The sequence below is a fragment of the Taurulus bubalis genome, assembly GCF_910589615.1.
Source record: "Taurulus bubalis genome assembly, chromosome: 8".
NCBI classification, from domain to species: domain Eukaryota; kingdom Metazoa; phylum Chordata; class Actinopteri; order Perciformes; family Cottidae; genus Taurulus; species Taurulus bubalis.
Genome location: NC_136596.1, coordinates 24,419,969 through 24,443,910, shown reverse-complemented (window position 1 = coordinate 24,443,910; position 23,942 = coordinate 24,419,969). Strand labels below are relative to the sequence as shown.

Sequence of the window (23,942 nt, the reverse complement as noted above, 5' to 3'; positions counted from 1 at the left end):
AAGCTGCCCACGTAGATGGGCCCCAGCTCAAAGATGGCGGCGACGCTGGCGGCGGGCAGGACCTCCTCCAGGAAGTGGCTGGGCCCCAGACGCCACACCAGGCTGGAGAGCTGGCGCTGCGCCGGCGGCGTCCCCACGTACCCGTAGACGGTGCTCAGCACGGGGGGGTTGGTGGAGCCGGAGCCGCCCGGCGCGCTGTGGACGTAGTGAAGCTGGGGAAAGAGATTAGAGAGACATTTAGAGTGTTTTTACTATGGTTTACATATGGAGGCAACATTTCAAATCTGAGCATTTTATAATTGCAATCTTAATTCTGGCAGATTTTAATTTATTTATTCTTATTTAAAATGCTTATTAGTTTTTGTCATTTTTATCCTTGATAGATGTTTTCTCGTTTTGTCAGCAATTATTTTGCGTAAAATGCTCATCAGACTAAAACATAATGAAAATAATGGTCGGTTAAAATATTTCATATTAAAATGCTGCTCACTACCAGACGTCACCTCAACAGGTCATGCAGCAGACTTCCATCATATGTTCTGTGACAATCAGGGGAAACGCTGCACAATGTCTCCTCTCTCATTATTTATAATTCATAAGTCTGAGGGCTGATGAATGAGTAATGACTAGAAGCTACTGCTGTTCCTGTTGTTATCCAACTTTTTACTTCTCATATGATCCTCAGAGACTGAATACGCAAGAGAGAAGATTTGTGGGAACTAAAAATAAACACAACAACAACTAAAAACACAACCACAAGGCTCTCAAAAGCACACGGACTCATAAGAAACATACGACTGGCTCGCCGTTTCCTGTTTGACGACCTCAGCAGGAAATTAAGCCGTTGTTATCAGCAGGGCTAAGAGGAAGCTGATACTTGTGGTCTGTGCTCCAATCTCAGGGAGAGATCTAAAGTCACTGAACAACAAGACACATCGCAGTCCGATATAGATATCTATATATAAATAACAATATGGTTTCCTGCTAAGAATATTTTTGATTTAAAAATGTGAATATGTAATTACCAAAGAAAGTTTTATAAAGTTGGGTCTAAGTTTCTGATGCACAGAAAGAAAATATTCTTATCTGTCATCTGCATTTTTCTTTTTACATTGTAAAACAAATGTAAAAAACATTTACTTGACCAAATAATATAGAACATCCCTTAGTTGCAGCCCTAAAAGAGGCATCTAAAAACCGCACACGCACACAAACACACACACAAACACACACACAAACACACAAACACACACACCCACACCCACTCTACCTTGACGGTGTTGATGAGCTGGCCGTCGATGTACAGCGAGGCCATGCTGTTCTTCAGCATGCCTTTGCTCATGACCAGCACCAGGTGGTGCCACTGGCCCTCCGCGATCAGCTCGCCGCAGCGGAAGCGAGCACAGCAGGGCAGGATCTCGTAGAAGGAGGCTTCTTCGCTCGACTCATCCGCTGCTTGAAGGGAGAAGGTGCAGGTCGTAAAAAAAACGTGAACCTCTGGGTCACCGACTGAAACCCCACAAGAGACGGCTTCGTACGGTGTAATGGATACACAGACTGATTAACAGGGTTTTTTTACGTTCAAATACATACTGAAGGATGATTCAATCCCTGTGAGAACGTGCGCTACATCATATTTTATCATAATTGACAGCATGCGCTATGGACCAAAGCAATGAAAAGCCATGTTGCAGCACACGGGACTCACAGTGGGATTGCAGCAGCTCCTCCTTGGTGGAGACGGTGAGCGAGCGGTCCTTGGCGGACAGCACCACCGCCAGGCACACGTAGTGCTGCTCGGAGGACGTGGCCCGACGGACCACGGTCAGCAGCCGCACCGGGTGGGCCTGGGGGGCCGCGCTGAAGCGCTCCACGCAGAACCAGGTGGAGTAGCTCAGGCCCGACGGGGGCGGGAACAAGCGCTCCCCTGGAGGGAGGAGAGAGGAGGGCAGATCAGAGGAGAACGGATCCAGGTTATCCGAGACCGACCATCCCGTGGAAATCTTGAGGCTGAAACACTGAACTGTGTCAAATAGGACCCGCGTTCTTTGGCCCTCGGGACCACCGCCGTGTACACCGTATTGCCCCCTCCCCATGTGGAGCTCTCGTTTTGTTGCTGCAGGCGCCGACTTGTTATTACAGACGAAATGGAGCTGGAGTTGTCTTCAATGTCCACAGCATCCACTGTTTGCTGATAGTGGCAATAAGTCTAATGCGAATAATAATATGCATGCATTACAGCTGCTTGGATTCGTTTAGTTTTTTTATATCGTCCCTCTCGTTCTGTCCTAATGTCGTCTGTGATGTGGAAATTTTCATTCGCTTCTTTCTTTTGAGGAGAAATTCATCAGAAAGAGTCATTTTTATTCTACTTGTGCGAATCAGACTGTATTTTATCGCGGCAGGCATTCATCGTTTTTGAAATAACTTCAAAGCGTTTATACAGAACAGATTCTCGTCAGTGGACTCGTCTCAAGGTCCGGCTCTCAAAAGATGTTCTCCTGATTATATCAAACGTTGACGTTTTGCAGCTAAGTGAGACTCGCCCCGTTTCTGCGGAGTGAGAGGGAAGAAATCATTTGTGTTTTTGTTAACATAACAACAATATTTTGTACTCATTTCAGCACGACGATGCCTTCGTCTGGCTCATGATCACTGGAAAGTCTCGCCAAATTTGCCACCAAATGCCTGCGTATTACCTCAATGATGTAGGTATGAAACAGCACAGCAGCACCAGGCGCTGTTTTTCTTTGTGCAAATTCATCCTGATTGGTGTTTTGAGAATGACACGGTTTCTTTTTGTCTGTTCTTTTGCAGGTTTAGCGGCCACAGTCCTCCTGTGAATTGGCCTTCAAGTAAGAGCATTATGGAGTGACACTGTGAGTTTTACAGCATCCACTAGCAGCCACATGAGCTCGTATTGATTTATTTTATTCGACCTTACAAGAGGACAGACCCGACTACAAGCTAAATGCAAGTTCACTGATCCAACACATTACTGCTTGTTTGTGTGGAAGGAATATGGACTCTTTGAATTACAGAAGAAAAACAACTAAACGCATTAATGATGCAAGAACAGGGACAGTGAGGGAGGGAAGTACATGTACTTCTTCTGATACACAACAGAGGTGCTATGAGTTCTTCAGCAGACTGGGGATAGTTTGATGAATGAGCTTCCTGATGATGTCACCCAAAGATATGGGTCAGAGTGGGTAGGAGTGAGATATGGAAGGAAAGAAGGAAGTAAGGAAGGAGGGAGGGAGGGGGAGAAAGGGGATTAAGACAAATGAGGCAAGAAAGGAGGCAAGGAAAAGTGACAACAGAAGGAAGGATGGAGGGAATGAAACGAGAGGAAACGGTAAAAGGAGGAACAAGTAATGAGCTGAGGAAGAAAGACAAAGAAAAGGACTGTGGGTTAGAGAGCAAGATGAGAGATGAAAAGGACGGAGAAAAAAAGAAGTGAGTGACAGGAAGCGATGAGGGAGGGAACGAGCGAGCTCTATAAATAGTGTTGTGTGACTGGCTGGAGAAGACGAGAGGAAAGTGGGGTGGATGAGTGCAGAGGGAGCGGATGAATAGGTAAACAGACGGAGAAATGGTAGAAATGTAATAAACGAGGAAAGGGGTGGGGGGTGTGATTAAGAGTGGAGGGGATGAGGAGAGGTGAAGGAGACGAGAGGAAATGCAAGGAGAAGAAAAGAGAGGAGAAGAGAAAAGGACAGGAGAGGAAAGGAAAGAAGAAGAGAAAAAAAGGAAAGCTGGAGGAGAGAAAAAGAAGAAGTGCTTCATAAATACTAGACGAGGCTTCAGATAGAAAACATCACGTCACGCACCATCTGAACTCTGCCTCCAGGTCTCTGCGCTGTTTGGCTTTCAGGTGTTTTTTCTTTCCCACGCACAAATGGTGAAAACCAAAAATCATTGGAACCCAAACACACATTGTGGGTGAGATTAAAGACATCCTGAGAGGTTTGAAAATAAATAAATAAACTGCTTCAAGAAGAAGAAAGAAGGTGAGAATCAAGAGGAGAACTGGGGGTAAACAAAAGGAGCTGTGAGGAAGATGGCGCACAAATAAAACACTACAGAGGAAACTAACACAACAGAGTGTGCGTGTGTGCGCGTGTGTGTGTGTGTGTGTGTGTGTGTGTGTGTGTGTGTGTGTGTGCGTGTGTTTGAGATTTTCACACATTAGAATCTTTTCTTACTCGTTCCCTGCTCGAGTGTTTATACCTCAATCCTGTTTTGGTGAAACGGTGATGGAACATGTTAATATCACGGGGGGAAAGAAAAAGAAGAAAAGAAACACACCAACTAAGACACAAATGTGTAGCAGAGATTGTCTGTCGTTGGGCGGCGGTTAAATCCCACTTTGAAATATTAAAATGTGTCGCAATGTGGTGATGCAATTAAATGAAAAGACAAATAAAATGTGCTGAACATCAACTCAAAATGTTTCATGTTGTGCAGTCGGGATCAACTCCATATAAAAGTCGACAGCAACAGTTGGCCACCATTTTTTTTTCTTCAATTGGCAACCAATCAGCTGCCATCAGTGCGAACCACTTTATTTTTCTTGTTTAAGATGATTTTTTTGCCTTTATGTGACCGTGTGGCGGAGGAATCCAACGCTCCTTGTCGGGTCCCCCACCTGGTCCTGCAAGAGGCCGATACGTCTCTACACTCCTAAAGTTGATCACCGCCGTCCTTACCTGTGCCCATGCCGCTCAGCACCGCTCCGTCGGTGACGCCCGAGGCGTTGGTGTTGTTGGTGGGGGCGTTGTGGGGCGCCAGGCTGGGCAGGAACAGGCACCTGCACGGGACAACACAGGACAACGTTACAGCTTGAGCAGACGCAACGCAAGATCACACGTGTCGTGGGTCCGGCTCCCCGAGATTAAACCGGTCGAGAGGCTCGTCTGAGGCGACAAAGGACAGCCTGGTTATTCAAGCGCCGGAGACACAGGGGCTTTGTGTTATAATATGGAAATCTACAACTGGCTGATGCTCAGGGATTAATAATGTATGAGAGAAGAATGGAGGCAGGATGAAAGCGTACATTCAGGGCCGGTTTTCCAAAAGGAGTTGCATCTCCTTGCACTTTAGCTTCAGTCAGTGCTGGGTACCGATTACAGTGACAATAGATTAAAAAGAAAAGGTTTTAAAGGCTCCAGGAAGCTTTTAGCTCAAACGATGGGACCTTTATTTCGTTTGATAACAATTTAAGTGCGTCGTCTGCACACAATGTCCTCCGCGCCGTCAAGGACCTTTAACACGGGACAAACACCGGCAATCATTCGAAAGATCACAGAGCATTTAACTGGTGAGTCTGCGTTGTGTACTGCTGACTCACTGCCTCCCGGTGAAAAAGTTACATTTTCTCCTCTCTAATCGCCCTGAGGCGGCGCTGAAGACACTGGGGCTCTGGGGAATGAACACATTTTGGGGTGGACTGTGGCCTGGACCGAAGCGCACTAGAGGAAGAAGCCTGAATCACTGTAACCAGATGTCGACACAGGCAATACAGATACCCCTTTGTTAAACTTTATCACAAACAAGTGTATTTCAAGGCTCGGAATAAAAGCCAAACTAGAGCGATAATTCAGACCCAAGACCAACAATGTGTTGGCTTTTTTGCGTTTTACTCATCGGACATTTTATATCTTCAATAATTGACGATATGCATAGACTACATTAATTAAACGGGGGAAAAAACGTTTTAAAAACCACGGAAAAACTGAATCAAGTGACTATTAAGTTACAGGGTATAATATGTACGTATAATATGACCGAGTATGAGAAACTAGAAAGTCCACTGAGGTCTTGTGGGAGCGGTGGACGGGTCCAACAAACACAGGACTTTCACTCAGGACACTGCCGTCTGTGTCCCGTGTGAAACCAAAAAGGGAAACATTGACGACGCGCTTCTTATTGCGCATTATTGCTTATTACGCAAGAACGTCCGCTCAGGGCAGGTGTTATTTATTTGAGGTAGTTGCGTCGTTACGAATGTTATTTTGCCACAAAGCGCGATCGAGTAGTTTTGTGGCCTGAACCTCACCGATCTGTAATACGTGGCTGAAATGACAAACATATTGTCGGCTGGGTTGATCTTTTTTTATTAGTTCTCTACAAATTATGCATTTTGCATCCAAAATGATCGGATTATAAATATATTTTTGGGCTCTCTCTTTTTGTTTTCTCCACCTGGACAGAAAGGTCCCGGGTCAGGGTTAGTTACGGGACAGCGTCCCCGAATCTGGCAGGGATTCAATGACGTGTTCAAGGACACTTCTCAAGGGCAGACACACTGGTCCTCTGTTTAACAGACAGACTGTGTCGACGTAGCACAAACACCAGCCTGCTGCTTCATAGTAACTTCATGTATGCTGTCTTTTTAGGCATCACCTTGATGAGGGTAAACCAGAAAAACACTCCGGGGGCTTCACCAGCTTGCTATGCTAATTATTTCCTTTCACCTCCACACACACTGGATGGGGGGGCCCCTGTGAGATGGCTGGCTGTGTGAGTGTGCACTGGAGAGTGTGTGTGTGTGTGTGTGTGTGTGTGTGTGTGTGTGTGTGTGTGTGTGTGTGTGTGTGTGTGTGTGTGTGTGTGTGTGTGTAAGCATGTTGTAAAAGATAGAGAGTGGAGATGTGCACATGTGTGCAAGAGAAGAGAGAGTGCCTGTGTGTGATTCCTAATAGCAGCAGAGGCATCAATATTTCATGGTGACAGATGGGAGAGGAAGGGTGGGAGGGTGTGTGTGTGTGGGTGTGTGTGTGTGTGTGTGTGTGTGTCCTGTGTTTATGATGAAGTGAAAGTGGGCCAGCGCCTCGTCGCCTGTGTGCTGCTGCGGCTGCTTTGCCGTGTTTTCAGGAGAAACTCCATGTTCTATTCTGAGGCGGCGGCTGAGACGAGGCGAACGGGTTCTTGTGGATAAAAGTAACTTGAAATTAGGGGCCAGGAAATGTGGTCACTGAGGGGCATCTAAAAGTAGGGAGGGAAATGATCAGGCTGTTAAGGTGTTTTTGGGCACTAATGAAAGATGCCTCATTAAGTCTAGTATGTCTTCGGGAGCTTTGTTGCAGAGAGAGATGAGGATTATTTCTTCTCTTAAAAACATGAGGACCTGAGCTGCTGGAAAAGCAAATACAAAGAGATGGCTTTAGACCCCATCTATTGAGAACTGGTATATTTTCATTTATGAAAATCATTAAAAAAAATCACCTTCCATGACTCTTCAGGAAATTAAATTTGAGGAAAGTGGAACATGCAGACTTTGTCGAAACGCCTTTCCATTGTTTAAATTAGTTTATGTATTTTTCTTAAATGAAAAACACCTATTTTGTGTTCTATAATCACATTTAAAAGATGGATAATTATAACTAAAGATGACTGTGTGAACCGCCGCTGTAACGGGAAAAACTAAACTAAACATGGGCGACGCCGATATTTGACAAAGATAATGCCAGAGGACGCATTGTACCGAGATGAAAAGCTAAGCCTTGACCATGGAAATACAAAATAGTTGAACAAACAATAAGCGCTGCTGAAGACTGCAAGATAAGGTTGAAAACTCAAGATTATTTTCTCAAAGCCTCTATTTTGGGACAACGTGATGCATTTACTTTCATAAGAATATTCTCAACTATAAACAAGTTTGAGGGCAAAAAAACAACAAAATCAATGCAAACACAAAAACCACAGAACTGCAAGTAGAGCACAACATTGAGCAAATGACGACCGGTGGCGTAAGACGTGCATCAAACCACCTGTGCTTGGGGGGGACAAGTATATTTCATATGCGGTCCAACACACTGTGGGGTCTGAAGACGCAGTATGATGCCGAACGCCACATTAAGATATGCAACGGTTTCATCTCCCATCTCGCGCAATCCAATCAATTTAATCTGCTCCATCTCGGATTCTGCTCCTCGACGTCATCGTACGTCTGGAAGACGGATCTGGGGAGTGTGCGGTGGGTCAAACATGGCGTAACGCGGCTGGTGTGTGACCTTGAAACGACCAAAAGATTCAGGGTTATTTGAAATAACGAGACCAATTGATAATTTGTTTCCCTCTTTTGAGAGTAAATGTTTCACAGACTAGTTTATTTGAAGTTCAGAATTCATCCCTTTGCTGTTGCTCTCTAACAGCGTTGCACACAATCTCAATCAAAGCGAAGTAGCTGTGCAATGCTGGTCAGGTAGTCACAGGAAATGACCTTTGGCACTTTGCCGCTATACTGACAGAAAACGTCGACAATGACCTTTTTGCGAGACGTCCACCTTTTTCTTAAACCAGCGTCCTTAATGAATATTAATGAAGAGAAAACATATCGCACTTAGGTTTCCATCAACAGTTGACCGTGTAATCATTGCTACATCTGCACACGTACGTGTTGCTGAAAGATGCGTGGGCAGACTGCCACGGTCACATCCAACACGCCACCATTTCCACTGACCCCCAGCGTTCACCGAGCCGCCGACAGACAAAGCGCCGGTGTGTCGTATGACATAAAAGGCGGAAAATGAGCCTATCTGTATGCACGGCCCCACAACTGGAGGCGAATCAGTGCCTCCTGCTGAGACAGTGGCCGCAGAGAGGTAAAAAAAAAAGAAAAGAAGAAAAGCACACACAACCTGTTAAATCGTAGGGAATGACAACATGTGGACCCCCTGAGGGGTGCGTGTGCGTGTGCGTGCGTGTGTGTGTGTGTGTGTGTGTGTGTGTGTGTGTCACTGGTGAGAGAAATAGTAATGGCTCCATAAAGAGAAAGATTTGAGAGAGGAAAAAGGTTTAGAGAGAACCAGCATCCTCTGTCGCTGCAGCAGCTTATTAAAGTAATTAAGATTGGTCCATTCATGGAGCTTTAAGGTTCCTCATGAATATATGTATTATATTAATAATGGATCAAATGATGAATGGAAAAAGGAAAGGTGTCGGGATGAACTTCTCGGCTTTATGTTCATTTCTAGCCTCTTTTTGCTTGTTGTTTCCGCTTTATAGCACCATTACCGTCAGGTTCAGTGTCAGCAGTATTAAAAAAAGTCCACGACTAGCCGGTGGAGAAAGAGGAGCATTTAGCGGCTAACGAGCCAGGTATTATTCTCATGAATTGGTGGAGACCAAAACGGAGCAAAAAGAAGAGCAATACGTTGGCTATTGTTTAGATGAGGAGTGAAGAGAGCATGTGACCCCGCCCCCTTTCTCTTGGTAACAAAAAGCTAAAGAGAGGAGAAAAAAAGTTGCATGCCGACTAACCCAAAGCCCTCCAGCGAGGTGTCAAACTCCACGAAGGCGGGCGTGACGGCCGATCCGTGCAGGCGTATGTCGTGGGGCGTCGTCATGGACACCAGGCACTTGACCCGGGTGAGCGGCACGGTGCTGCCCTCGGCGGAGCGCACCAGGCTGCGGCTGATGCGGTACTGGCCGTTGTCCTCCGCCGGCGTGGCGAAGACGCTGTCAGGGCCGAAGCCCTCCATGGACATGGTCATACTGTCTGTGAAGTCAGGACGGACGGGTTCAATTCAATACAGTCCAACATGACACCTGCATACTCAAGTATTGTGGTATTTATGGTCAGAGAAAAGCGACATCATGACGACAAAGAGATTCAACACAGAGGAAGCAAGACGCATGATTCTGGAGAGCAGCGAGGAGGAGGAGGACGACATGGCATCGTCATCAGAGCTCGAAGGCTTTAGTTCTTCTGAGGAAGATGGTAAGTGTAGTTGCTAAACGTTGTTCCGCGTCTGTAAGACTGCATGGTGCAGACTAGTAATGTGTACACTGTGCACGAGAGCACGCCACGCAGTGCACACTGCTGCTCACGTTACTACCACAGTTGTGATCTGAGTAATATTTACACATAGTATGCGGAGCACTCTGTTCAAATTACTACCACAGTCGTGATCTGAGTAACATTTACGTCATCTTTCTTTCAACTGACTAGTATTCATTTATTTTACAGAGAGGAGCACCAGCCACAAAGAAGTCAGCGAGAGGCTCCATGAGATGGATCCGTGATGACAAAGCAAGTATTGGCCTGCTCCACATCCTCCTGCTCCACATCCTCCTGCTCCACATCCTCCTGCTCCACATCCTCCTGCTCCACATCCTCCTGCCATGGCATGAGGATGTGCCATTGAAGCAAAGCAAGCCATACTTGTATATTGTAAATAGTCTGACTAGTTTTTGTTCTGTTTTATATTTCTCAGTATATATTCTGTACATATTTTTTTTTTTATAATACATATTTTTATTTCCCCAAAAAAAATTGTTGTGAAGGTCATTTTTCTTTGCACACACTCCATGAAGCTGTATCTGCAGTATGAAGTCATTTCTCAGTCCCATTTTCAAAAATCGAGATTCCATTTTTCAGCTTTAGTGTCATATTGTAACGTTTTTCTCTTTACACTTTTGCCTTATGATGGTGCCTCCTTATATAGATTGCTGAGATTGTTCTGCAATTTATGATGTACAACATGGGTATGTATCTTATATGAAAGTGCCTTAAAAGGTTAATCTAAGAAAATTATGTAAAATCGAGAAAATCAACTGAAAATGACCTCCAGTGTTCAGTGTGTTAAGGATAATCTAAATTCTGTTAAGTTGTTTGTTGTTGTATTGCTCACTTTGGCCACATGAGGCTGAAGTGCGCCCCAACCCCATGTTCCCTTTAGGACAAAAACCATTCCTGTTTTCTTCCAGGAAAAGGTATATTATATATATATAAAACCCTCCTTTTCACCTGAACATGTATCTGTATGTGTGTTCTTACGTCATAAACAAAATTGATCAGAATGTGTTTTCTCAGTTTCCTCTAGGGAATCTTCCATATTGCATCCATGTAGCCCAGGTTGTTAATTCTTCTCCTCACACATCTCATTCTGCTCAGGCAAAACAATGATCAACCGTATTTGTTTTGAATGCATAATGAGAACTGCAGATACATCAATTAACTAAATATATAACTATCTATTTATTTTTTCAGGTAAAAAGGCTGGATAACAGCTGGATAACAGCATTACATCTTCATTATTTGACAAGGAATAGAATTAACTTCAGCTTGACGGTTCAATATTTCACCTTCTACAAAAAACACGGATTGCTGCTCTCGTTTATTTTTTCTGCACATCTTGACAAAGACACATTCGATCAAAGCCGGAACTACAACACCCAGCAGCGGCGGCTAATAAACCACGCTAGAGAGCAGGGTGTTCCGACAGTGGCAGCTTGTAAAGAGCAGTAATTAGTTGCGACTCTAAATCCATTCGCAGCTGGGAGGAGACACAATAAGCAATTAGGATGCGCTGAGGAGTCCACGAAATTACAAACATTAACAGCTGAAAACGGAAAAACAAACCATTTGCATTAGACGCACAGCGGCGAGACAATCTTTGTTTAAACGGGGAGTTTACAGAGATTAGTCGGAGGCCAAGAGGGTTTCTTTGTGTTTATACAATTTGCTTCCAAATGAATGCAGGTATTTTCTACTTAAAAAACCCACCTCATGTACTTTTTATGTGTGCATTCAAAGTAGAGTTTCCCATATTATTACATTCTGATTAGACTTCTTAGTTCTTACCCACTCTGAGGAGGTAATAAGTTGCACTGCGTCAAATGTAATACTAAAAGTAATACTAAAAACCCATTCCACCGGTTTTGCAGAAATCTGAACCGTTCTGAAAAAACCTGCAGCTACGGCGGTAATTTCAACTGGCAATTAAATGGCAACGGGAAGCTCATCCCCCGCAATCACAGCCTTTTGAGCGGAGGATTCGTCCCGATGAGCTCGCAGAGAGAGCGAAGAAGAAGAAGAAGAAGAAGAAGAAGAAGAAGAAGAAGAAGAAGAAGAAGAAGAAGAAGAAGAAGATTGATGGCCTTTTGACAAGCTTTTAGCACAGAATGAATCCTTCTCCCAGGAGGAAGCTCCATCACTAAAGCAGACGGGAACGGCTCCCAGGTGACATCATCATTTCATAGACGCACTGGAGGACTGCGGGGGACTGAACTCGCCAATTCTTGGCTATTACAAAACTGATCACTTGTGAGGAAGACGCTGCCATTTTTGTCCACAAATTCAATGTTTTGCACCCTTAAATATTTGACTTTTTTTTTGTATTTCACTAGAAAATGCATTAAAGCAGTTTTAGAGAGGTACAATTTTAACACATTTAAAAAAGACGCTTGTGCCTTTTAACCAATAGTTAAGGTAATGAATTGCTTGTAAAAACCTGGTCTGACAATATTAATTTAAAAGCTAAACACTTCAGGTATAACAATCTTAACAAAACTAAATTATAGAACACTGGAAATGTTCCTTGACGGCCCGTCAGACAATCATTTTGTTTGTTTTAAACAGGTCTGGACCCTCATTCCCTCAGAGACCCCCTGGCACAGTGACTTGTCTTGATCAAGACCAGGAGGAGAGCCGCTCTGCTGTCTTACTTCTCATCTCGGTGTCGTAGCTCAGCGAGCTCGGTTTGTGAACCCGGTACTGCTTCAGCAGCTTCTTGTCCCAGGCGCCGCAGTTCAGAGGGTTTCCGAGACGCAGGAACTCCCTGGAGGGCAAGAGGAGCAGGATGTCAAGATTAAACACACAACCAACCAAGAAGAAAGAAACACACAGGAGGAATCCAATGGCAATAATATATATATATATATATATATAAATATTATCACTGTTCTTCTGTACTTTAATTAATTAGTGGATGAAAATTAAATGGCAAAACAGCTTTTTCAATCTCTACTTGTTGGTTAAGTTTATATTTAATACATTGTCCTTTAATTTATTATAGCTTTACAAGCATTTTAATTAGTTTGTCTTCCAACAGAGTGAATCAGAACCGATGGTGCCATCAGTGTATTCTAAACTCATTTCTGGAGTCTGAAAAATTCTGGAAAGAAAATGGGGCAAAATGTGTTTGTATTTAGCCTACATACTACGTGCATTTGCATTGCTCTCATTAGAGAACCATGAAATATTAAATGTACACTTGCCCGACGTTATTCAAACATTTCAGATTCGCATAGAACACGGACAAAAATTAAGAAAAGTAATGCGACGGTAAACAAATCGTCACACATCCGGGCATAACACAGCTACTTTATGTCACATTAGATGGAAGGTTATCCACTGAAGATTAATGCATCCATTATTTAAATTAAATGCAATGAAACGCCATGACTTTTCCCCAGACTTTCAAAGACTTAACTAATTCCATGACTTTTCCATAACTGTTGATTTGATCAGCCTGTTTATTGTTTGATGTGACAGCAAGCTCAACATCCACCGGTATCAAAGTCCTCTCAGCGGCTATAAAGTGGACGTACCTGTTGAGCCCAGGAACTAAACCAGGCGTGACCACACTCGCTGAAACTAAACAGTGTGCAGAGAAACCAAACGCACGCGCGAGTGTTGCGTGACTTTGGATAAGAAGGTAATGTATATCCTGTTTACAGTCATTAGTTACAACACAGGCTGACTCCTCCCCTTCAACAGCGGTGGTTAAGGGCGTGTTTTAGTCTGTTTAAAAGTCAATGATAAGGTTGACTCGAATGCAAAGCGATGGTTGGTGTCAGCGAGCGACACCAGCAGCTGGAACAAGTCCAAACGGAAAGAGGGGGGCTGATATGGTAGCAGAGGGGAGGGGGGAGATAAACACAGGGAGGAGGAGAGGAGTTATGAGGAAGACTGACAGCACAAGATTGAGGTAGAAAGACAGGAGAGGAGGGAGAACATGAGGAGGGGGGTGACAGATTGACAGATATGTTAAACTCCGACGAGAGAATAACAGCCAGAGATTTACATATAAAAAGAGCCGACTGTGTGCACGTCAAATACCTCCCCCTCGCCCCTCCCCCCATTCCTCAAACCCCAATCTCCCATCTCACTTAACTAGTCAAGCGGGAAATGAGAACGGCTCAGTTTAGTTTGCATCTTTCTTTCACACACTGTCAAAGCAGATTACGCTTCTCAAATCGAAAAAAAAACCTTTTTGTAAATCTCATTATGAAACTAAAAAGTTAGCATGTTAGAAAGCTAAATGTGAGCCTGTTTAGATGATAACAAGATGCTAAATGTTGTGCTGTAAACATGTTGACATTATCATTTTAGTGGGCCGTTTGGTTCTCATCTCTTTCTCCTACGAATTTTCCTGATCTCTCTGCTGTCGACGACCAAATAAAAGCATAAAACGCCACCATTTAATATTTTGTCCTAAACGTTAGCAATCTTAAAAAGCTAAATGTTGCTCGGGTAAATGCTAACATCCCTTTTTCCTCCGTGTTGATATGTATGTTAGCCGTGTCCTATTAGCATGCTAACAGTAGCGTTCAGCTCAAAGTATAATAGAGGCTGACAAGGAAAGAAGGTGAGTTACATGAATCGTTACAAAAAAACTGTGTGTATTCTTTGTCTGCAAAACAGAGGCAGTGAATTATTTTGTACCACTGTTGAATCCTGAAAAAATAGAAATGTGTCTTAAAAAATGGCCACTACACGAATGACAAACTCTTGATTCAGGTGCTCTCTCACGCCAAATGTTATTAGTTTTTTTATTTTATTTGTATGGTGCTGGGATGGCAATGTTGTGCTAATAATAAATCATAATTATATAATAACTTGAAATTAGTACCGTATATTTAAAATGGACATAAGAGTAGCATCATAATTATAGAATACATTTATGCACAAGGACCAGCTACACAGTGTTTAGCGCTTGGATCAAAATGCTAATGTACAACACTTGTCCAGAGGAGGCTGTGAAAAAAAGAAAAAGAAAACGAAGACATCCACAGAAATACATCCACAAATGCAGGTGTGTCTACAGGGGAGTAAGGTGTGAGAATAACACAAGAGAAGTTAAAGTACCTGAGTGCCATCGGCTGCAGGGCCTGAGAAGCCAGCCTCTCAAACATCCTCTGCAGCGGCGGGTGCAGCGGGTGGTCCTCGTCGCCCAGGGCCTGACTGCAGCGCTGCAGCAGCCGCTGGTGGAGGCACGCCTCGCACAGCACCTGCTGGTTCCTCTCACTGTTCACCAGCAGCTGGAGGATGTTGGCCACCGCCAGCTGCAGGTCCAGGGCATGCTGCAGGGGGAACGCAAGGTGGATTTCATATTTGATTTGGAGGACTGTTGCGTAAAAGGTGTTGAAGTCACCTTGATTTTTCGGGGGCCATTTATTTTGTCCGATTGTCAGAAAAACTATTTATAAATTCACTACCCTTCAGACACTTTAATAGGAAGTGCATGTGAGCACATTTCCTTCCCGTGCGCTCTCACCTCTGGCTGGCTATCGGAGCAGACGGAGGGCAGCAAGTCCAGGATGGCCAGGACGGCCCCCGGGTGGATCACCACCATGTCGGACGAAGACGAGGAGGAAGCGGGGTGGGAGGTGTTGGCCAAGTGGAGCTTTAGGTCGGTCAGGGCTTTGACGGGGGCGGGGGGGCCCGACGTGCCGTAGTAGCCTTGTCTGGAATTACAGGGAGAGAGAAAGTCATTAGGTCCAGTCCATTTGGGTCAAACGAAGGTTTTTTATTAAAGGGGTCCGCCATTAGTTGCTTTGCGGGTGTGATGAATACAGGCCAAAAGTAAAAACAGAACAAAACTATTGAAGTGTTTTTCTCGAAAAAGCCTCGGCTATTATTCGGAGGCCCTACTTTACTGTAAAATATGCAACTGCAGCCACTGAATATCCAGGTTCACAGCGAAAGCGTTTCCCAGGAAATCTTCAGAGCTCGATGAAAACATTCTCATAATGAGGACGGAAATAATGGCGTCACTACAAATCAATGTATGCATTGTATTTAACACTTTGAATAATACGAGTCCTCGCACGTCAGAGATGGAGGTGTCAGTCGGCGAAGGTTTGATCCGAAGCAGCGAGCTGAGGGCAGGAGATCTGCAGGCAGCCAATTACACAAATGGGCTTGTTGCTGCGATGCAAATTACAGAGCGTCTCATCCCCTCGAGGAGAGAGACGCAGGGCCGGGGAAAGGCTGGAGTCAGCATAAAAAGAGCTGGAGGGGTTGGATGCAGGAAAGGAAACCAACGTTCTCAGTGGCTGGAAGCGTCTTTGAGTGTTTTTTTCATTCCTCAGTATAACCAAACACTTTCATTTCGTTGTCTCCTTCATTTCGAGGCGAGAGAAAGACAACCTCTTCAACACGGTGGTAAAAGCAACGAGCAGCGAACATGCATACGTTAAATGACGTCTATTACTCAGTACTAAATGAAAAGAAATATCCAGGATTTGATATAATATCGGGTTTATTTTCTTGACACTTAGAATCTTAATTTGGGAATCTACAGCTCTTGCTGTGTCACTGTCACGACCATACTTTAGGTCGTTGAATGTTGGCAGTGAGGCAGGAATTGTGTGTGTGGATGTTTTTCTTTTTTAAAGCAATTAAGTCCACAAGGAAGAGCTTTAATTATCTATAATTGTCACATGATTCCAACCTCCTCATGAATATTTAGTGGATCCAAACGGAGAGCAGACTACCAGTTTCACCTTGACACTTATTATAGCTCACTGAGGCAGAGCACTTTTTTTCTTCTTCTTCCTTTTAAATGAAATTCTAAGAGTCTGGTGTGAGAAACTTCAGCTGAGAGGAAAGGGAAGAAAAGGAGGAGGAGGGGTTGCTACTTCAGACTGAGAGCAATTTATCGAATTCTGTTCACGTTTCCTGCCCGAGAGAAGCGGGAAAAGTGGTTCACATTAAGTGTTTGGACAGAAACGTATCCAAGGAAGTAACATGAAAAATATCCTTCACTTTAGTAGATGGTATTAGTCGTAGTAATAGGAGTTAGAAGAGATCAACAAAATTGAGAATATCTTTGACCTATTTTAAGAGTTTATAGTTGATGAAGACGTTTTTCGAGAGCAATAGAAGCAACAATGCCATTGTTTGGTACGATAACTACGCTTCCATTTGTGTCTAATCGCCCGAGACAAAGAATCGTCGTCTTCATATTGCCCCGCCATGTTAATACAGTAGCCTGGATGGGACTCTAGAGAGCCTTTTCACCATCTGACGTTCCCTGAAGGCCACCGTAGTTCTCGTACGTGCTTGTGACCCTCGTCGTGTTGTATAAGAGGGGCAGGGGGAGAAGAAGGGTTTCAGTTCGTTGCAATCTGCAACCTCACTGCTCGATGCCACCAAATCCTTCACACTGTCCCTTTAATCAATAACTTATTTGTCTACCCACAAAAAAGCATTAAATCCTCATATTTGAGAGGTTGGATCCATCAAAAAAACAAAAACAGGTGCAGATTAATTTTTTTGTAGATCAACTAATCAATCTGACTTTATAGTTTCAGCTCTTATATCATGTTTGAGTTTGAATCTTTGACGTTTTGGACTGCTAATTTGAAGATTTTGTATTATTATATATATTCATATATATTCATGTTATATATTTTAAATCAATTATTAAAAAATATAATTAATAGTTTATTAGATCATGAAAATAAGCATTTGTTGTGAGTTGAGTATAAATGCTGAGGAACACCTGTGAAGTGTCGTGGAAGCCCGTTTCATGTCTGCTACTCAACTGATAAGTAAAGACGTGTACTTTACCACATTTTCATGATTTGCGCAAAGAATTATTTGCGATCGTTGGAGGAGTTTGCGATCATTTTCGAGCCACTTGGTGCCGACTGAGGTCCAGGAAATTGCAGAGGGATGGGATGAGGGTGAGAGAGAGAAGAAATAGTGGCAGAGCGCTGTAGCTACCTCTTCCTGGCGAGTGCTGGCGTGCCCCACGGCGAGGGCAGCGAGGTCTCATGAGTCAGGCAGGGAGGCACCTGCTCCGCACGACTGCACGGCAGCACACACACAGAGAGAAGGAGACAAGTGTACACACACACACACACACACACACACACACACACACACACACACACACACACACACACACACACACACACACACACACACACACACACACACACACACACACACACACACACACAGACCGGGCCGATGATGAACAGCCAGACAGCACCAGAGGTTAGAGGAAGGAAGGAAGGAAGGAAGGAAGAAAGGAAGAAAGAGGGAAAGAGGCTGTTAGTGGAAAGCTAAAAGGAGAAACAGGATCAGAGAGCATGCAGCTACAGCTAACACAAGCTGGACACGTGGCGTTTCACTTTAATACAGCAGGCGGGTTTGAGACGCCATTAATACATGTGTTCCGCAAAACAGAAGCTGCTTTTGATCGTGACCTGCAGGTGGTGGAGAGGAGAGGAAAAGGTAGAAGAGGATTGTGACAGACGAAGAGGTCGACTGTGGATCTGCTTCTAAGCCGCCCTTTGATGGTCACTTTACGTCGCAGAACGCGGGAGCTGCCTCGATCGATTAGCCCGTTTTTGTGTCGTTATGGGACTCACCCTTAAAAAAAAAAGACACCAACATCACATAATCTCACAAACGAGCTAACCGATCGAGCCAGCGCTAGAACCGCGTGCTGAAAGGAAAATGGTTGTCATCGTCAAAGGAGGCTGGTGGCTGTAAAGAGAGCGTGGAGGACGGCTTCAGTCAGAAAGGATTGTCGGACGGCAAGCTGAAGCGCTGAATATATTCTAAATGTAGCGGATAATTAAACGGATCTTGGAGGTGTGTAAAAACACCCAACCCGTCCCTTTAAAAATCACCATTTCTCACTTGTTCGTCGGGGGTTTTCTTCAGGTTCAGCGGGAGGCCAAACGCAACACGTGGATCCCCGCGATAGAAAAAAACACGCTTTAACCTTTTGAGTCCCACCTATTTTTAGGCCTCTGCTCAAAAATGTCATACCCAAACTAAAAAAGGTATATCTCTGGAACCACTAGGTTTTCAAGGGGTTTTAACGGAGAACATCTTACAGACTTGTAGAAAGAAAAAAAAGGTTCTCATTCTACTCCATGTGGCTGCCGTGTGCGCCCAATTCCGATCCGAGGCTCTTCGAGAACCCACTGAGCTTCTCCCACACAAAAACTCATCCGGTAATTACCTCATTTAACCACGAAAAGTAAAAATAACGTGTCGCCGGGGTGTTTATGTATTGAGCAGCTTGGCGACCTGAGATACAAAGACATGCCTTTGACCCCTTTGGCCTAAATGTATGCTCTCCTAACTCATATGTGCTGGAAGTTGGGGAACAGAGGAGAGGGGAATTCTGCTGCACGCTACTTTTAAAAACATGGAAACGTACGACGCTGCACTTTGTGCCACATAAGATGGTTCTTAAAGCCCTCTGACCTGTCGAAAGAGTCGGTGGCCATCTTGTACAGGTAGATGAAGAGCTTGCTGCAGTGCTTGAGCGTGGGACAGACGCTGTCCCCCGCGCAGCCTCCGGGGGCGGCCTCGTCCTCCAGCAGCCTCTGGAATGGCTGAGCGTTGGAGGGGAAGACGCTCGTGGCGCCGAGCTTCTTGGTGTCGGAGAAACAGCCCAGCAGCCTGATAATGACAGTGGTAGGCATGAAGAAAACAACTACCATCTACATTCTGCCAATCAGTGCTGGAAATTCAATAATATTTTTCAGTGGTGAAAAAGCCAGTTGCCACGTTTAAAAATCAGCCATGTTGGCGAGAAGAACAAGAAGACCTTACCTCACAGCGTCGGCCAGCTTCTCGTACTGGATCTCCGTGCGGAAGAAGTGCGAGTTGGCGGGCTCGTAGCGCATGGCGGCGGTGAGCGTGCAGATGACGGTGTGCAGGAGCTCAAAGACCTGGTTCTGGTTGACGCGCTCCCAGCCGTGCCGCGGCGGCTGGCACAGCGAGCGCTCCATGGCGACCAGCAGCGACGTGAGGTAGACGAAGCCGCCCACCTTGCGGAACACCGTCCGGGTCCGATGGCTCTCGCGCAGCACCGCTAGCAGAGCCTGGAGAAAGAGAAACAATGAGCCGTTTACTCTTTTATATATTTGTTGTCTCATGTATTGTGAAGATGTCACACAGCCTCCGTTTCACCGTCTCATGCTCGTTCTTACATTTTGTTCCTGAATTATCCCCCCACCCCCCCATGTTGAGTTTTCATGTCATGTCACTCAGTCACATCTCTGTTCATCAACTCATTTCATTCTTCCTCTGCGTTGATACATATTTATGAGACCCCCCCTTTGGGGAATTGCTTTGTCTCTCTGCGTTTACTGGCTGTTGTTTTTTTCCCCCACCACATTATTCAAAGTTTCATGATTCACATCACATAAACTGAAACATCAAACTGTAACCTGGATATGAGTTTTTTTTTGGCGGGGGCCCTAAAAAAAAACCCACCAAATAACAGCCTGAGAGCATAAGAACGAATTTGAAAGGCAAAGTTTTTTTAATTAGCGCGCCAGGGAAGCTTTTCATCGACGCGTGTGAAGTGCGGAGTCGGCCCGCGTCAGGGCTCACTGCCACTCGGGGAGATTTGGATGTTTTGCTATTTCTACCCTGCGTCTGCAGGAATACCTTTCAAACTTTTCTTGTTGGAATAATGGGACAAAAACATACGCCATGATTGGATAGTTAGAATATATCTTGACATGTACATGAAGCCCCTCGCTTTTCCAGACTTTTGCTGCTGATAAACCAGCACAGAAAAAAAGAAAAAAAAAGAAAAAGAAACTGTCTAATTCTCAAAGAACATACAAAGGGTGATGTGCAACCGGAAGTGTGTCGAGCTTTCAATGTCTGTTGTCATATTTAATGATGTTATCACCCTACAAAACTGGGGGAAAACATTATAGTTCTAATGAAATCTGTTGACAAAAAAGTATGTGGCATTATGGGAACACTGTTCCTGAAATTAATGCTAAATTAAAGTCTTAATAAAATGTGCTCAAACCTCGTCTCAGAGATGGATGAAACCAGATAAGACAAAACCTGGACTAACTGCATATCTACACACACGAGGAGTTAATGAGACATTTTGTTTTGTAATTTGTTGAAACAAACTTTAAGATGTCAGTGCAACAAGTGAAGCGTAGTAAAACATTGAAGATGATATCGCAGTAGCTAGCCCTTTACTATGTCTAGGTTGGTATTATTTAAAGCTTGAAACTTAGAAAGCTCTGAATGAAGATAATAACTGGGCCTTGAGTTAAGATTTATTTGCTAAACTACCTTTTCTTGGGTCAATATTGAACTTCCATGCACAAGATTTATAACTAATCGTCCGTAAAATTGGCAATATCCTGATTGCATTGACATCACCATACGAACTAATAACCCTGGAGTCAGCTCCCATTTGCCCACTTCAACATTGAAATTGTTCATTATACCGGCAACATAATGGAGCTAAATAAGTGGGATGGTTTCAGATATAATGACGCATCCCGTCGGAGGAAGAAGGAATAAAAGAGAAGTAATAACAGAGAGATGCTGCACAGCTCAGCCAGCTGTTTCCTGCTGCATGGAAATACTGCCAGACTCAGCACAGTGGAGGTTTTTTTTTTAGGTTGAAACCAATCACAGGATGTTAAATACATCCTCTTCACGTCCTCCAAACTGGGAAATTACCGGCAGGCTGCTGGTAAAAGTGTAGATTTTGTGTGTTAACTTCACCAGCCGTGCGGAGGCCTCGAGGATTAGATGCAACATATCCGGGTTGGACGGAGATTACAGGGTTAGTTGTGCACTTTCACAAGGCCAGTCAGCTTAACTTTAAGATCCATTTGTGTGTCTGCGATGCGTTAATGTCGACGGCCCGTAAACCCTGATGACGAGCGAGGAAAATAAATCATTTTATTCAAACTGGATTTGATTTAAGTTCTTTGTAGTCGTTTTTTTTTGGGGTGATAATTGAAATCTCTGATTAGTGATGTGGGGGAGCTGACGGGTTAATCCAGTAGAAGCCTTCAGAAGGCGTGAGAATCACATCGTCTGAGAGGGGAATTAAAAAAAATGCAATTATGCTCCAGAAAATGAACCCCCGCCCTCTAACCCTGCGTGCGTGCGTGCGTGCGTGCGTGCGTGCGTGCGTGCGTGTGCATGCTTTCATGTGCACCTTACACTTAGCACCCCAAGTTTGTAGCAATTACTGTGTGCAGAGCTTCAAATGCGCGTTGATTTTTAAAATGGCACACTGTGTTCCCACTGAGACTGAAGGTTTGGGCGCTGCCGACATCATCTTTTTGAAGGTTTTTTGAAAGCGTTGGAATGATTGAGTGTGTCAAGACAGAAACATAGTGTGTGTGTGTGTGTGTCGTTACCCGCAGTATGTCGGTCTTCAGCTGCAGTTCACTGGACGGTGCAGAGTGCATGAGGCCCAGCAGCGTCCCCATGTCGTCGTCTCCGCTGGGCGACAGGACGAGCTGCTGGATGATGAGCAGCGCGTGTTCCCGGCACTGCCGGTACTTCACGATGTTGTGGACGCAGCGGGCGCCGCCAAACTCCCTGAACAGAGCTGGGAGACGGGGGAGGAAATGTATTCTATGTACAGCTGATCGTTTTTTTAACTGGACACAGTGAGTAACAATGAATATGCTGCTGTTGATCTGTGTATTCAGTACGCTTCAAATCTCTCCACATCAGAACCAAAACACACTACAAACACATCGTTGGATATTTTATTATGTTAGGGCACAGTGTGCACCGTGTTTGTGGTCGATCGGTTAGTTAGTTCGTTCTTTCGTGACAAACTAACTAACCGACAGAGTTAGAGCAGCAGACCAGTAACTACTGTGTGCTGCGGGGGGAAACTACTGGTTTTGCCATTGGAGTCTTGTGACTTTGAAGAGAACACGAACAGCGGCTCGATCATCATGTGGATGTCGTAAAGGCAGCTGAAGGCGTTATGAAGCTGAATTGTTTCCCGTGATGTTCTCAAAGAACCCAAATTCAACCGTTCAAACCGGTTCGCTGATCAGCTGCTGGGATTCCGACGCTGCACCTTTAAGACCTGCATTCTTGCCGTTCGTGTGACGCACTGAAGTTCTTCGCGCTAATTGCTTCTACGAGATACGAGCGCCAGCTGGGAGCCTCGAAATGTAGTCCATGTGGATATAGGATACAAGACATCACACGCGTCATCCTGGGGTTTCATTTGACGAAAGCAACCAGTCACGATCAAGGTCGAAGAGAGCTCTGCGTTTATCTTTGTGACTCATCGCACTTTCTACGGTTGACTGAGAGACGCGCGCGCACACACACACACACACACACACACACACACACACACACACACACACACACACACACACACACACACACACACACACAGAGTTAATAAGAGGCTGGGCGATGAGGGAGGAGAGGGAGGCCGGTTTAAGGAAAACGTAATAAGATACTTCTATTGATCCCTGGAGTCAGAGGCCAACGCTGAGCGGTGCTGGAGACGGAGGGGAATACTTTAGAGAGGTGGACAAGGATGGGTGCCAAAAGACGATTGGACTATTTATGACATGGATAATTAAAGCCCCCCCCAAAAAGTACAACTTGTGTGTCATCAGAAGCTCTATAAGCCACCCCTGAGCACATTTTAAACGCCTTGTACTCAGGGGGAACGGTAGTTTTTCAGATCAATATGCCTCCTCTGCTGTAGAGAGTTGTTTGCACAATCGAACCTCACAGAGAGCGTTTGACACTGAGCTCAGCTGTCCTCCAAAGCCGCTCTTTCTTGTTGTTCCTACTAATTGAATTTGTAAAACGTACCTGAAAGTTACTTATTAAGGTCCGCCGTGTATCCTTACCGCGCATTAATCCATAAAGAGCATCATTACCGTCGCCACGTAATTAAAACAATATCCTCCGCCTGGATTTAGTACGCAACACGCCATCGTGTGTGTGTGTGTGTGTGTGTGTGTGTGTGTTTACCTGCATTAGTGTTGGTGGTGTTGGAGCCCTGCAGGAGCACCGTCAGCGTCTCCATCACCAGCCAGGCCAGCTGCTTCTGCTCCTCTGCTACGGTGTTGCTTTTACAGTCGGCTGAAGAGAAGTGAGGTTTGAGAGCGTGAGCCGACATCGTAAT

The 23,942-nt window shown here is 44.7% G+C and overlaps 1 protein-coding gene across 1 annotated transcript in view; it reads right to left on the bottom strand.

Annotated features, from left to right (window-relative positions):
- The window catches only part of wdfy3 (WD repeat and FYVE domain containing 3), a gene marked incomplete at its 5' end in the record, with an annotated part of 68,302 nt that overhangs the window by 31,033 nt on the left and 13,327 nt on the right, over positions 1–23,942 (bottom strand). Inside the window, 13 exons of the mRNA XM_079222964.1 lie at positions 1–212; positions 1,271–1,452; positions 1,709–1,927; positions 4,713–4,813; positions 9,268–9,505; positions 12,457–12,569; positions 14,882–15,096; positions 15,291–15,480; positions 17,747–17,830; positions 19,250–19,447; positions 19,601–19,872; positions 22,186–22,379; positions 23,789–23,899. The exon at positions 1–212 is cut by the window's left edge and continues 20 nt beyond it. Coding sequence (XP_079079090.1) covers positions 1–212; positions 1,271–1,452; positions 1,709–1,927; positions 4,713–4,813; positions 9,268–9,505; positions 12,457–12,569; positions 14,882–15,096; positions 15,291–15,480; positions 17,747–17,830; positions 19,250–19,447; positions 19,601–19,872; positions 22,186–22,379; positions 23,789–23,899 — 2,329 coding nt within the window. The remainder of the gene's footprint in view (positions 213–1,270; positions 1,453–1,708; positions 1,928–4,712; positions 4,814–9,267; positions 9,506–12,456; positions 12,570–14,881; positions 15,097–15,290; positions 15,481–17,746; positions 17,831–19,249; positions 19,448–19,600; positions 19,873–22,185; positions 22,380–23,788; positions 23,900–23,942) is intronic.